Below are 12,885 nucleotides of genomic sequence, written 5' to 3'. Positions count from 1 at the left end.
TGAATTTGTAGGTGCAAACCTGGATGAACTCAGTATGTCACTATTGCTGACAGCAATTTATTTCACAAGCTTTTTAAAGTTTCAAATTAGACTCTCTTCCCTATTGTGCAAGAAATAAGAATTTCTGAAAGTTCTCAAAAAATAAAAATTTTGTCAAAAATCCATTTCTGCACATCTTGCATGTGAGGGCTGGCATACAGGCCAGACTGAGATTTATGCTCTGGGTAACCCCAAGCACAGCAAGATGAACATTTTCCTCCTAAATATCCTTGCCCATCTCAGACTTGCGCCTCTTCTGCAAGGTGAGGCCATGAAGGAATTCTTGTACCTCCCTCTTTTACCACCTCTTCTAGTGGAAATGTAATTGAAATAAAAAATTGCCTAACAAAATATTCCAAATGGTAAAAATACCTGTTCCACATGTCCGTATGGGTAACTGCAAAAATTTGGCCATTTTGCTTGTATTTTGAGAAGGAATTTTTGTTTTTTGAAGAACACAGAAGTGACAAAAGATAGAGAAATAATGAGGTGATGGAAGGAGGGAAAAAATAATAAAATGTTTCTGTCAAACTCTGATAGTGTCATTTAGAAAAACATAAAACCTTTAGTCCACTCTCTTCAAAGCTTCACCAGTTACCTGAATCCAAGGAGAATGGCAGTTGCTATAACAAGGGCAGAGAAGGAAAGAGCATATCCAATGGTGTATATGATGGACAAATTCAGGAGCTGTTCTTCTGGTGCATCCTGAGAGCATATAAAGAAGAAAAGAAAAACAAAAAAGTGGAGGGGGAAAAGAGAGAACTCATGGCCTTCAGTTCTTTTCTCCCAGCTACTTTCTAACTTCCATAATGATACCAAAAATCATTCTTCTACTTTCAAGTTTAAATGCACATGTCAAATCAGTCTTCCACTTTCCATATGCTCTAAAGAAATAAAAAAATTTATCTTAATTCCTCAGCTGTTCCCAGGTGTTCGCTCAAATAGTTGGGTTTTGCAGCCTGGCTAGAAAAATAGATAATGTAACATTATTTCATAATAAAGTTGGAGAGACGTGAATTACCACACAAGCAAGTCTTAAAACTGATGGCAGGAAGCACAGGCACAACTCAGACCTGCAGTAAAAATGGAAGACCTGATCTTTTCAGACTTGAGCACTCCAAGCAAGTCTTCTTACTGTGATAGTGAGGGGGGTTCTCATCTACACTTCGAAGTGCAACAAACCAGGTCCTATTTGATGATTTGGAGGCAAAGCATGTCTTGCATTCACATAGCTAAACCCTTTTCTGCCCCCAGATAATCTCTCTTCTGCCTCAACTAAGCAACCTCCTAGTAACAAACCACAGCCCAACAGAATCTCATGACCTGGGTGTCACTGCACTGTTCGAGAGAGAGCAACCTGCTGCAGACAGAGCAGTGGGGGCTCTCTTCAGATTCACAGAAAACTTGATTATTGAGACCCTTGCTTGAAAATTCTGGCCAAAATCCTTAGAGAGAAGAGAATTACTTGAAAATTTACAGGCAGCTCTGTATTTTATCAGTCTTATTGCTCAGCCTCTGAGGCACATTCATATTCAGTATTCTAGTTCACCTCTAAGCACGTATCTTTGTCTAAATAGATTCAGGGATTTTATTTGCCTTTTTCAAGCTGCTAACTCTGTGATTGATTCCTGAGACCTATGCTGTGTAAAGGAATACATTCCTCATACTTCATAAATTAGGTACAGTTGTTCAGATGTACTTTGCACAGCCAGGAGGATTTAAGGTGAACATACAGGCTGTACCTCAGATTTACTAGTTTAATGCTTTAAAGGGAATGCTACAAAAGCTGCCTTATGCAAAGGTAAATCTCTTCAATATCAAAGCTTAAGCAAACCACTGAAACTTGTCAATTTAAAACATGTATACAGATAAAAATTATATCCTACACCTAAATTTATAAAGATTCACTAACACTGGAATTTATTTTAGTTACATCTGCAGTGTAACATATGACAAACTTATAAAAACAACTTTTTGTTCCTGCATGCCAGATGCACAAACTCTAGTTACTATGGGGCTCTTTACACATTAGCTGGAAAACCAAACATGGCTGTTCACATTTCAGGGAGTGACACCATGTACAAAAGGTTTCAGAATCCAGATCAGTTCATGAAAAATTGGAGGCAAGTGCCAAATAAACAAGTGTTACTATTAGGCATCTCACTCATTGGCATGTCCCAACACAGCTCTGGAAGAAATCATAATGGCCAACAAGGAAAAGTCAAACAACCAGGCTTACACATAGCGTTAGGACAAGGTGCTCTGCTGGTATAGCACAGAACACAAAAAAGGCAAGGATTAAGACTGCAAGTCAAAGGAAAATGTTAAAATTCACATATTTGGAGAAAAGAAACTCTCTCTTTTTCCATCTCCTACTTTGTAGCCATTTATTCCTTCTGAAGAATGAGGCACTGAGCAATGGAAATTACAGAAGGCATAGATCCTGCAGTGCTTAGCACTTTCACGAACTGTTTTGACTAGGTAATGCACCGGTTCCAGTACCCTGGGATAGAGTGCACTCAGTTTCTGTGAGGAAAAGCATTGCCCTTGGAGGTTCACAGTAGTAGTGGTATCACGTGTCATGGGAACGCACACAGTGCACTGGCTGACGCCAATGGCTGTCAAAAATCCTCTGAAAATCCCTGTTCTCTCCTTCATTTAGTGCCAGACATCTCAGCTCCCTGCAGAGTAAAAAGCACGAGGGCAAGAAAATAACACTGACAAGCCTAATTCCATCGCCCACAGAAAATGAAGGTATAAAGACAAAAAAACCTTAAACAACAACAACAAAAAAAAGGCAGGGATTGCCCCATGCCCAAAGGTGAAAAAGCAAATATCCTTCAGTTCAGTTCATCTTAATCACCTTAATAGCTGCTAACAAGAAAGAGCAAATGGTCACTATTACAATGACGTGGCAATGGAAAAAACACAAAGGAATAACAGTAGGTCACTGCTGCAGTTGAGCTCCTTGCACTGCACCACAGCTGGGGTGACCTGAGTCACTACTCTTGGCTCTCACGTACATTTAAACGTGCTCTTGCCTACTCTCCATGTTCCCTTTGTTGAAGGGGAGAGACCTGACGTCCTCTACCATTAGGCTCACTGAGGTGAGTCACTCAAGATTACTTTAAGAGGACAAAAACATGTGGGCATCAACAACTTTTTTTTTCCTCTCTTCTACTCTGTCCTAAACAACAGCAACAAGGATGGGGGGGGGGGGGGAAATGGGAAAAACTCTTACCTGGTCAGAGGGTTCACACTCAGATAGGTTTCTCCAGGGCAAGGTGGAATTCTCCTTCAGCAGCCAGGTACCCTCCAAGGTGCAAAAGCGGTACACCTGCCCATGCAGCACTGCCAGGAGCAAAATGAACCACAGGGTCAGCAGGAGGAGACCCTGCTCAACCGAGGGGCAAGGCTCGCAGAGCATCTCCATGCAACCCTCCTTCCTCACCCACCACTCTCCTGGCTGAAGGGGGAAGCTGCAGCCTGGCAGGGGAAGTGCTGCACCCACTCCCTGCCTGTCTCCAACGCTCTGCTGCTTGTCCTCAGGGCCCCAAGCAGCTGCCAAGGTATCAGACGGCACCAGGACATGTTCCAGGACACTTGCTGACCATTCCACAGTAACAAGAGACTGAAATAACTGCTGCTGTCTTTGTGTGGATTTTACAACATGCGGGAATTCCAGCTCAATAAAATATTAGATTTTGAAACATAGAAATTCTAGGAACATTAAGCTTCAGCTACAGATTTTACATGGAAAAGAAGGTGCATGAAGACTAAGCATGCTCTCTTTTTCCTGAAAGCATGCAGACCCAGAGAAACCTCAGCACAGGTAGGCTAACACAACCTTCTCAAAATGTAAATGCTTATACAAACATCTGTGCTACAAAAGGAAGCCATAAATCTTTTCCTAAACTAGCCATGTACTTTTCTATTCCCCCTGTCTACCTGTTGGAGTAACAAAATTAGCAATAAATTCAACACCTTTCTGGAGAAGTTAGCCACTTGATCTTGTAAAAGCAAGTACATTGAAATGGCTCGTAATAAAATTATGTCAGACTGAAGCACCAAGAGAAAAAGTGCAAAGGGAATGCAGGGTCAGTCATAGTGTATGAAGAAAACCTCCCTCTCTAGCATCTGGAGAAATCTAACAACTTAGACAGCTATACACATAAGCAATCTGGAAGCGCTCTTGAATGAACTGTTTTGCAAAGAAAGTTTCTCACTAATCACATTTTTGACCACTAAACTGACCTATTCTATATAATGAAGCTACCTCTCAAAAAGCAATGCTGGGTCAATCCCTCAACCAGGGTTAGCCTGCATCCAGACAATGTCTGGAAAAATACACTTACAATATTTTGGAGTATAAGAAGTTGACTTAGGAGGACTCAGTTTTACAAGGGCATCAAAATACCTCCCAATTACAGCTTTTGCTCAAACTCAGCCTTGCCTGCTGCAACTTCATTCTTTTGTCAGCTCCCTCATAACTGCAAACTAGAACCATTAGAATTTGGCATTTCTGTTCAATCGGAAAATTTTAAAACTTATTTGAAATTCTAACAAACCAGCAGGCTATTTGCATGTTAGCTGACAACTGGTAATCCATTTGATAATTGTCAGAAGCAGAGAACTCTAAGAAATAAATGTTTTAAAAAACAATACAGACATTAATATTCTAATAAGCCATTTTAATGAGCATGCTAAATGGTAACTGATAATGGTTCTGGTAGGCACAGCCTATTTGGTTTCATAATTGCTATACTGAATATACTGAATATAGTAAGAGATAATATAAAGATGATATAAAAATTAAGTTGTGCTTGTAGAAGATTTTCTTCCTATTATGGGTATCTGTTCACACAAAACCAGAAGAAGCGATCAGGTACAGCATCTGCAACACACACATTCACAGTCACTAACTGCACCTATTCTCATTATCTACTGCCAGTGACAATCAGTTCCTTATGTCAAAGCATTGCTATGATGTTGCTCAAGGGTAATAAAAATCCTTCTTTAGGTGATGTCTTGGGAAGGTTACTTGGAACAGAGGCTGGACAGAGCTAGAGAATAAAGTACGTGTTTATTAAAAGGCCTTTAAGGATACACCTTGGGCAGTACAAGAGCCTGGCCAGGGCTACACCCAAGGTGGACTTAAAATGGTCACAAAATGGACAGCTGGTCACAAGGTCTTACACTTTTATAAGTTCTGGTCTATTTGCATATTGGTGTTTAATTGTCCAATTACAGCTTCAGGTTATGAAGCCCCATCCTTCTTGTCTTCTCTCTTCAGCCCACCGTTCTTTGTGCTTTTGAGCCTGAACATTTGTAAGGGTTGTCCTTGGTCTCCAGCAGGAAAAGGATTTGTTTTGTCTACCTACTCTGTGAAGAGAGCTTACTGGCACTTAATATGAGGCTCAGAACTACACACCTAGGCTGCACAGAATCTGAAACACATGAAAGCTACAACTTAAGACATCATAGGAACAGCAGGAGTAAAAGAAACACTAGGGAAAACATAGATCCTCTCAGGAAGGACAGAGGAGACCTGGCTGCAAAGGACATGGAGAAGGCCATGAGAGATACGGCTTCAACAGCTTTTTTGCTTCAGCCTGGATAAGAAAAGGCTCCAGGGAAACCCTACAGCAGCCTTCCAGTTCCTGAAGGGGGCTACAAGAAAGCTGGAGAGTAGATTTATAGTAGCTGTTAGAAAGAAATTCTTTACTGTTAAGTTGGAGAGTAGTGGCAACAGGTTATGCTGAGAGGCTGAGGATGCTACATCCCTGGAAGAGCTGGAACCTGGCTAGGATGGAACTTTGACCTGGCCTAGTGGAAGATATCCTAGTCCAGGACATGGTGGTTGGAACTATAAGATTTTTCAGGCCCCTTCCACCCCAACCATTCTATGATTCTATGAATATACTAAGGATCTTACATATCATCCCCCTCCTCTCATCTCCCCTTAATATTAGTGGTCAACAAGTTGAAGTAATCCATTGTGGTGCTTTAGCATGAATGTGAAGGGCCTTTTTTTCCTAAGGAAATTCTAGCATGGATTGAGAGCTTGGCTGATGAACAAGTGTGTTGCCTACAGCTCTGGAGACCCAGTCTTAAATCAAAAGTCCCAGGTGACTCGGGCTTTTCCTTTTCTGGCTGGCAAGGAGCTAACATCACCTTGTAAGTCAGGCCAGGCCTTGGGGGGGAGCCCTGTCTGTGGGAGAGTGGCCGTGGCCAGCAGTGTCCCCTCTGTCCCCCAGCAGTGTCCCCTCTGTCCCCTGGCTCCTCTGATGGGGAGAGGAGGATTTCAGATCAGCAGTGCTGGCCCTGTGCCGGAGGCCTCAGCAGCCGTGCCCTTGGCTTGGCTGATGGACCCTCTGGTCCAAGGGAGGAGAGACTTTTGAGAACTTTTCTCCAGAGCTCCAGGGAGCTGATCCAAGTTTAGATCTGCTGCTTTAGATCTGACCAGGGGTGCAGGAGGATCATGCATCAGCATTCCTGAGCAGCTCCCTCTCCCCCTTCCTCTCTCCACCATCACCTGTGGCCTTGAAGTTCCAGGAGTCAGCTGGAGAGGAGAAAGAAAGATTTTGGGCAAAGACATTAACTCTTTTCCCTCCTCCATGGAAGACAGAGTGATTTGAAATGGAGAGAGACAGCACTGAGACAAAGTCAGTGAAAGAACTACTAAATACTATTGGAAGATGGGATGGAGGAAGTAGACATCTTCGACTGAACTTCTCTGGATGTGAATTATGGGGAAATGGACTGTTTTTGTAACACCATAATGCTGTTTGGGGGAATGCAAGTTCTAGCCAAAGGGTTGTGTGTACTGATATAAATGAGATTTAATTGAGAATTTTGAATATAATATGGCTCCGGCTCCTGGGAAAGAATAAGGATGTTTCAGCCTTTGAGACAAAGATTATTTTGGAGAGGAAGTGATTAGGGTCCCGCTCCTGGGCATAAAAGGAAGTCTCTCTTTCTTTTGAGATAGAGGCGATTTCAGAGATAGAAGAGAATCCTTGTTTTGTACTAGAAAAGCATTATTAAAATGATATTCCAAACATTCAGAGGCCCATAAGCAGCTGGAGAAACTGTAACATAGGTGGGACTGCATGGAATCTGCAAAATTCTGAGCCGTTGCAGGTTTGTGACATTGAGACCTTTTCTTGTGGCATGAAGAACATGACTCTAGAGAGGCTCCTCTCCTAAAGTGATGCAGGATCATGTTTAAATGCTGGCAACTGATTGAAATCATAGTTTTCTCTCTGTGTTGAGTGGGAAAGTGAACAGTTTGGGGAAGGGTGGAAGGTGTTTGAATGTCTCTTTTTTTCCCCTTTTTTTTAATCTTTCCTTAATGTATGTTAATAAAATCTATCTGTTTTTACTTTTAAATTGTGCCTGTTTTGCCTTTTCCTCCCAAAATCCTAGCTCCCAGTTGGTAAACAAAGTTTGGTGAATGTGAAATCACCACATAAATGGTGCATTGCCGGGAAATTCAAACCAAAACCGTAACAGCCATTCAAAACACCTATGCAAAAGCAGCTCCAGGAATCAGTAAATATTATATATTTTGAGCCAATTAATGTGAAGTCCAGGAGGTTTAAGTCCATAGGGTCATATGACTAGGAAATTTTGTTGGACTGCCATTAGATGAGGTATAAACAAGTACTACAAGATAAAGTTATTATGAGGAATAATCTCCGAAAACAAGAAGTTTGACTATATTTCTGAAAAACAAACAAACAAAAACCAAAACCACACACTGCTAAAGGAGAATTAATTTTAAAAAAAGCAAGCAAAAAAACCCCAAATCCCAACATAATTTCACACATTTTCTGAAACTCATTCTGAATTCCTCCCCTATGCAAGTATTTCTTAGTGACGAGGTCTAATTGGGATGAATGCTTAGCTTCAATGCATTTTCTCTCCCAATCATCATGACACACTTTCATTTTCTTTTTATTGATAAGACTTCTTTTTAAATTATGTACAGGAAAATCTAGTGTATCCTGAACCCTAGCATATATTAGAGAATTGAAAGGTTTACTGTAAATGAAACATGGAATTTGCTATCAGACAAAAAGACAAGGCAATTCATTTAAATATGAAGAAAAAACAATGTGATGCTATTACACTGGACAGGAACATTCCTGCCACATCTAGGAGTCATAAACACTCAAAGTGGATGGCTCTTACAGACTTCTAGGTAGTCACATGCCAGCTGTGTCAGGTTGTCACAGACTCACTGCCAAAACAGTGGTGAACAGTGCAGGACTCAGAGGCAACTGAAGACCAGCTGGGCTACCTGTACCCAGGAAAAGCCTGAAAATGTAAAAAGAATAAATCAAACAAATTCCAAATAGATGAGACTCACATCACAATGTGAGAGCCTAAACACTTCACCTATGGAATAATGTATTAAGCAAAATGCTTATGAGATAGGAAATGTTAAAAAAACAAACAAACAAACAAACAAAAAAAAAAACCACACACAAAAAAAACCTTCTACTTTGAGGCACCACTGAGATTCTAGTTGATACATGGGACAATGCTCATGAAAGAGCTGAGAGAGTGCAGAATGCAGGACATGAAAATAACATAGAGCTGATGCACTGCAGGCAGCCAGCTACTCTCAGAAATGTGAAAACAAGTCTCATTGCTGTGGAAATGGAATGCTTTCAGTAATGTGTCAGACTCCCCATTACCACAAAGCATCACTCTGCGGAGCTGTGAAGGGCTCAGAAATGGAAAACACAACTCACATGAGACCCTTCATGCCCTGCAGCTTGGCCCATCCAACACCAGCACCATGCAGGGTCTCCCAGGCAAACCCAGCCCAGGGGTGTGGACACCCTCCAGCACTGTGTCATCAGTCAGAGAAGCTGCCCAGAGCTCAGACCTCATTCACACAACAGGATCACAGAAAGGTGTGCCTTTGAAATAGAACTCTCCCAAACTCTATCAGCCCACAGCCATTCCTTCTTTCTCCATTGCCCAGAAGCAGAAGGCAAACAGCCTCCATCTAGTCCTCCTCCAGGCAACAGGCTCAGTCACAGGCGGCCACCTGCTACTGCCCAAACAAAAAAAGGCTGTTAATGACTGATAGCTTAGAAGAGATTCACTTGAGCTGAATGCTCTTCCCCAGTCTTGGCCCAGTGAAGTGAGGGAGAGAGTGAAGCTTATACACCAGAAACTCTGCTCTGGTGTTTCTCCAACATAACTGATAAAAACTCATCTCATACACAAAATTCCCATTTTTTCTTACTGAAAGCAGTTCCAACAAAGTTCAAGGAATACACTACCTTTTAACCAGGAATGTTTTAACTCAAGAATTATAAGTGTCTTACCATTCTTACTGCTCAGAGGAAAGCACATGATTTGCAATAAAGCTACCTAAAAAATGTTTTAAAACAACTTTTTTTCACATGTACTTTTTAATACTCTCTCTGCACAGGTGGTCATGGCTTAAGACGGCAAAAATCTTCAACCTTCAAAAACAGATAAAGGGATAATGCATGCACACATTCTGTCTTTGCTGAGAGACCCTGGTCCAAAGCTCACTAGGAACCTAATTTCCTGCAACATTCATGTGATGCCATTGCTGAAAAGAAAATAATTTCTTAATAGACACTGAGGCAAACTAACAGTGACATGCTCAGAGGTGGCCTGTATGCCATGACAGAAAGAAGGCACCCACACAGCTTCCCTGGCAACTGCTGAGCAATTTCAGCTTCTTGCTTGCAGGTGGTTTACACAGAGGCAAGTCAAATTTGTCCATGCCTGAATTCTGCAGAGCAGGCCCTCTTACCTTTAATGCAGTCAAAACACTAAGCATACAATGATCAGTTGTAACAGACCAGAATAATGAACAAGATTTTTTAAAGGTTTGAGGTAGTTGTTGCCTCTGCTATCTGCAATACCTTTTCCCACTCCTATGTTTCCTGTTACCATATGGTCAATGTTTTAAATCATTCCACTATATTCTAGAATTGGCTATCATCCTCCATAAATAAACAAAAACATCCAAAGCCAGTGCAGAGGGAATCTGACATTAATTACTTTTAAAGCTAAGTGCAAAAAGTTGCAAAACCTTTGGAACAGCAGCTTAATGGCACAAGTTTATTTGAACATTGTCAATCTCATTAGAATCACATGTTAAAACATAGACTTATGCCCAAAACTCAGTCTCTGTAAGTGGCTAAAAGGTAGAGAGTCAGAATTGAAGCTAATGACACCTATCTAGTGAACCTGTAAATCAAATCCCAGAAGTAGGTGAATACGTTAATGTAAGGAAACCATGGGCAAAAATATCACAAACTTTTCCTTATTAACCCCACTTTTACTAGAAATTAAAAGAAATTGAATATCTTGTCTGTTTGAAACAGCCAACCTCATCTGCATTTTACAACATCAGAGTGTCAAGGTCAGTGTGACATTACTCATCCAACTGTCCCTGAGGATAAACTGGAACATTATTCATTGTAAAAATAAATTACAGCATGTCCTAGCCAATCAATTCTATTCAGGCAGAGAGATGAGAGAATGAGAAGAACAAGAGACTGCACTTTTGTCTGTCTGCTCTGTGTCAAGTATTATAGACCTGTCCTCTGTTAACATCCATTCTCTTCTTTCAGCAGGGGAATTGTTTTGGAAAAGGTAACAATCTTCTCCATAAAGCAGGGACTCTGCAGTATGAGAGCATCACTACAGTCTTCAAGACAGACTGGCTTGTTCCTGAAATGAGCAACCTGCCCTTTGATGGGGACAACATCTTACCAGAATTTAGGAGGTTGCACCCCCATCAGCAGCTCTGTGACTTGGGCAATGCTCCCTGAAAGGAATCACTCTTGGCTGCAAAAGCTGCTGCTAAGTGTCACTCAGCCCCAGTCCTGGTGCTGCTTTCTGCAAAGGCATCCTAAACTCAGGACTCATGCCTAGGAGTATGCAGCTAAAAACATGACATAAGGGAACAGCCTGATCCTGAAGCCTCCAGGGAGCAGGAAGAGCCCCAGCCTGCACCACTGTCCAAGAATCACATTTATCAAAGTGCTCCTTTGTGCTGGGCCTACCACCATATAATCTGAAATTATATTACCTCAACAGGCAGTTTAACTACAGGTACTTTATTTGATATTCTTTCCCACCATTCCTCTTCCCTCATAATGTATTAGTCATCTTAACTCCTTTGCTTTTGTAAGAACAAAAACCCCCCAAAAACCAAGCCCATGCTTGCTTACTTGGATCTTCCCTTGCACCATGTAAAGGTGGGTGTTAGGTGGGTGCAAGCTCACATCTCTCTTGGAAGGAGTGTGAATGCATTTTCTTTTCTTTTTCCTCTTGTTACTCTTCTTCCCCGCAGTGTTTTGGTTTCTTTTAATTTGAAAAGGCTGGAGGGATTCTTGGAACTTTCAAGTTAGGAGATAGTGATGAGGAACATTCACAATAGGGATGTCTGAGTCTGTTTCCCCACCTCTCACTTAAACCATACACACTACTGAAAATTACTCTCTTCCTGCCGTAAGAACTTGAAGTGACTACCTGACATGACCTTATGCAGACCTAACAGATACCTTTACACAGGGCAAGGGAAGATCCAACCAAGCACAGGCCATGCCCAAGGCAGCACAGACGCTCCTGCATGTCCTGGAAATTCTCAGTGCCAGAATCTTCTGCTGTGCTATCAAAAGCAAAAAGTCACAGACACTGCAGATGGAGATGATGCTGTTTGGCATCACCCAAGGAATATTGCCTGCATATAAATTCTTATTTAAAAGTACTCATTTTGAAATTACATTAACACAACAGCACTAAAGATTCAAGAATTAGGAAGTGTTAAGCTAAAGCTACTTACATGAGTTCTAGTTCCACCCAATAATATTGTTTCTACATACAGAGTCATACATTTTTCCCCAAAAGAATTCATGGTTTTATTCAGGACACAGAACAGAGGGAGATAATTTATTGTGAAATTACTCTTTCTTATACTGTGAGATGCAAGTCATATTTAAGCAAACTGAATTAAGTATATACCAAATACATCATTTTCTTTTTTGTGTGGTTCATTCGAAGACCACCAACAATTCAGCTCCCCAATAAACACTAAAAGCTATTAGCTCATATGCATTAAGAGATGATCAAAAAATAAAGACCATATTTTGGTAACGTAATAAAGTCACATTTATAGCAAAAGAAAATTATGCAGCCACAAAATTTGTTCTACATGGGCATATTCAGTTCTCCTAGTGCAGAGATCCTCCTTGCCAGCTCTGCAATATCTTGCCTCACTCAACACAAACTTCCCCAGTTAATGAGGCAATGATCCTGCAGAGAAGAGCCCCCTTTACTACATCTCACACGGAAATCCATTCTTCATACTGAAGGAATAAGATCTGTGAAAAAGAAAATAATCACAAAATATAGCTTCACAATTAAAAACTACTTGCATAATGGTGGCCAAAAAAGGTTATGGAAGTAAGGAAGACCATACACCAAATCACAAAGTATTCCTAAAGGCACAAATTTATACACCACTGGGTATGAGTTAGTATCTCAAAAATTAAAACAGCTTTCTGGAAAAGAATATTGTTTTTAACAGAGCTTTACCCTAAAAAGAGCATACCCTCCAATTTAATTTGAGGAACTTGTATTAAGAAAAGGCTGCATTAACTATGCTAGACAACCTAACATAATTTTTTGAAATAAGGTTAAAAAAAAATTATAAAAGTGCACGCATGCATGTGGGCATCAGGTTTAATACAGGGTGTTTATGAACTATAAAAGATATGTGAATTAATGCAATAAAAGAAGGCAGCTTATGAAAAACAAGTATTTATGATAATGGCACAG

The 12,885-nt window shown here is 40.9% G+C and overlaps 1 protein-coding gene across 1 annotated transcript in view; it reads right to left on the bottom strand.

The window, feature by feature from the left end:
• Nucleotides 1-12,885, bottom strand: part of GLP1R (glucagon like peptide 1 receptor) — an 84,098-nt gene that overhangs the window by 27,620 nt on the left and 43,593 nt on the right. The window contains 2 exon segments of the mRNA XM_066316023.1: nt 638-744; nt 3,281-3,390. Of these exon segments, the coding sequence (XP_066172120.1) occupies nt 638-744; nt 3,281-3,390 (217 nt within the window).

This window comes from Sylvia atricapilla, chromosome 3, assembly GCF_009819655.1.
Source record: "Sylvia atricapilla isolate bSylAtr1 chromosome 3, bSylAtr1.pri, whole genome shotgun sequence".
Classification (NCBI taxonomy): domain Eukaryota; kingdom Metazoa; phylum Chordata; class Aves; order Passeriformes; family Sylviidae; genus Sylvia; species Sylvia atricapilla.
Note: the sequence above shows the minus strand (reverse complement) of the source record. Positions and strands in the feature narration are given on the sequence as shown.